Here is a 1,388-nt window from a genome sequence, read left to right as displayed (position 1 = left end):
ATTTCTTGTAATCGACCTCTTTATCAATGAAAGTCCATTTTTGTCAACTGAATTCCGATTACATCGTTGTGTTTTAACGATATTGTTGCCTACATCTTTTGTCATTCCCTAGTTTACTTTACAAACCCTACAAAATAATGAGTGTAGATTTTAGGTTCTACATTTTGGCGCCGACTGTGGGGAAGATAAACGAAAAGCATCCTTTCTAAGAATCCGATCTAGGATTTCTAAGCACGAACATGGATCCCACCCAACAAAGCGATCCGCGGTCTCCAAGCGTCCCACGCTCAATGCTTCATCTCCCGACACAGGAAACAATCGTCGACCTGGAAAGACGATCCAAAAGAAAAGCACGATAACCTTCTCTCCTTACGAGAACGTCGAGCTAGATATGCCCCACGACGATGCTCTGATCATCACAATAGAACTCGCCGGCGCGGTTTTCTCAAAAGTTCTCATTGATTCCGGGTGCGTAGCCAATCTGCTATCGCATGATACCCTCGAGAGAATCAATCGACCTGATTTAGCGATCAATAAATACGCTCCCCCTCTCTACAGCGTTGGAGGTGGAAGCAGGGTGCCCCTATTAAGAAACATAGCGATCGTCGTTAAGACATACGACCTCGAGCAAGAAACAGAGTTTTCTGTGATGCACGACCTCTCACCGTTCGACGCCGTCTTAGGACGACCGTGGCTCCAACAAATGAAAGCGGTCCCCTCGATTTATCACCAATGCGTAAAGTTCATATCTGTTAGGCACTAATATGGCCCGCTAGCTAGTAATAAATAATAAGAAATAGAAACGGGCTGCGAAAGGACCATCACGAATTCAATCCTCAAAAGCAGCTAAGCTAGAGCCAGAGGCTGTGAGCTAAAGATGTTCATTAGAGAGGTCACGGAAAGGAGGCAGCTCGTGGATGTTTAAGTAGGCGCAGGACCAGTTGGTGACAATCCATCGGAGCCTGAGGCTATTTAAAGAGAAAGAAGACCAAAGAAGAAGCACAAGTTCATTCAACCCTTATTCACACAAGACTCTTAAACATTGTCATTATCTTTGTAACATTCTCATTATCTTTGTAATCATCAAAAGAACAACTTTTGTAAACAGTTCTTACCGAAAACATCAATAAAATTATTCATTCATTCTACAAGTTATAACGGGATTCAGCCCGCGTTATCTTTCCCTAATCTTAACCTGATCTAAAATCTAGGAGGTGAGTTTAATCCCTCACAATTGGCGCCGTCTGTGGGGAAGAAACAATCGAATCCCTTACTCTAACTCAAGGATGAATCCAGTCGATCAGAGAATGAATCCATCTAACCAGACCGCCACTGGAGTAACTAACCCGAGAACCTCCAGTGGGATCGATCCTGGGTTTCCAGCCCTC

At 43.9% G+C, this 1,388-nt stretch overlaps 1 protein-coding gene across 1 annotated transcript; it reads left to right on the top strand.

Moving 5' to 3' along the window:
• The first annotated feature begins 391 nt into the window (after positions 1-391).
• On the top strand, positions 392-763 carry LOC108832473 (uncharacterized). The gene has a single exon (XM_018605954.1). It carries the CDS (start codon positions 392-394, stop codon positions 761-763), a length of 372 nt encoding a protein of 123 aa, XP_018461456.1.
• Positions 764-1,388: the final 625 nt, after the last annotated feature.

This window comes from Raphanus sativus, chromosome 4, assembly GCF_000801105.2.
Source record: "Raphanus sativus cultivar WK10039 chromosome 4, ASM80110v3, whole genome shotgun sequence".
NCBI lineage: Eukaryota > Viridiplantae > Streptophyta > Magnoliopsida > Brassicales > Brassicaceae > Raphanus > Raphanus sativus.
The sequence above is the reverse complement of the archived record's forward strand: the minus strand, read 5'-3'. Positions and strand labels throughout refer to the sequence as shown.

Coding starts and splice junctions, on each gene's coding strand:
- LOC108832473 (XM_018605954.1), top strand. CDS start 392: ATGCCCCACGACGATGCTCTGATCATCACAATAGAACTCGCCGGCGCG.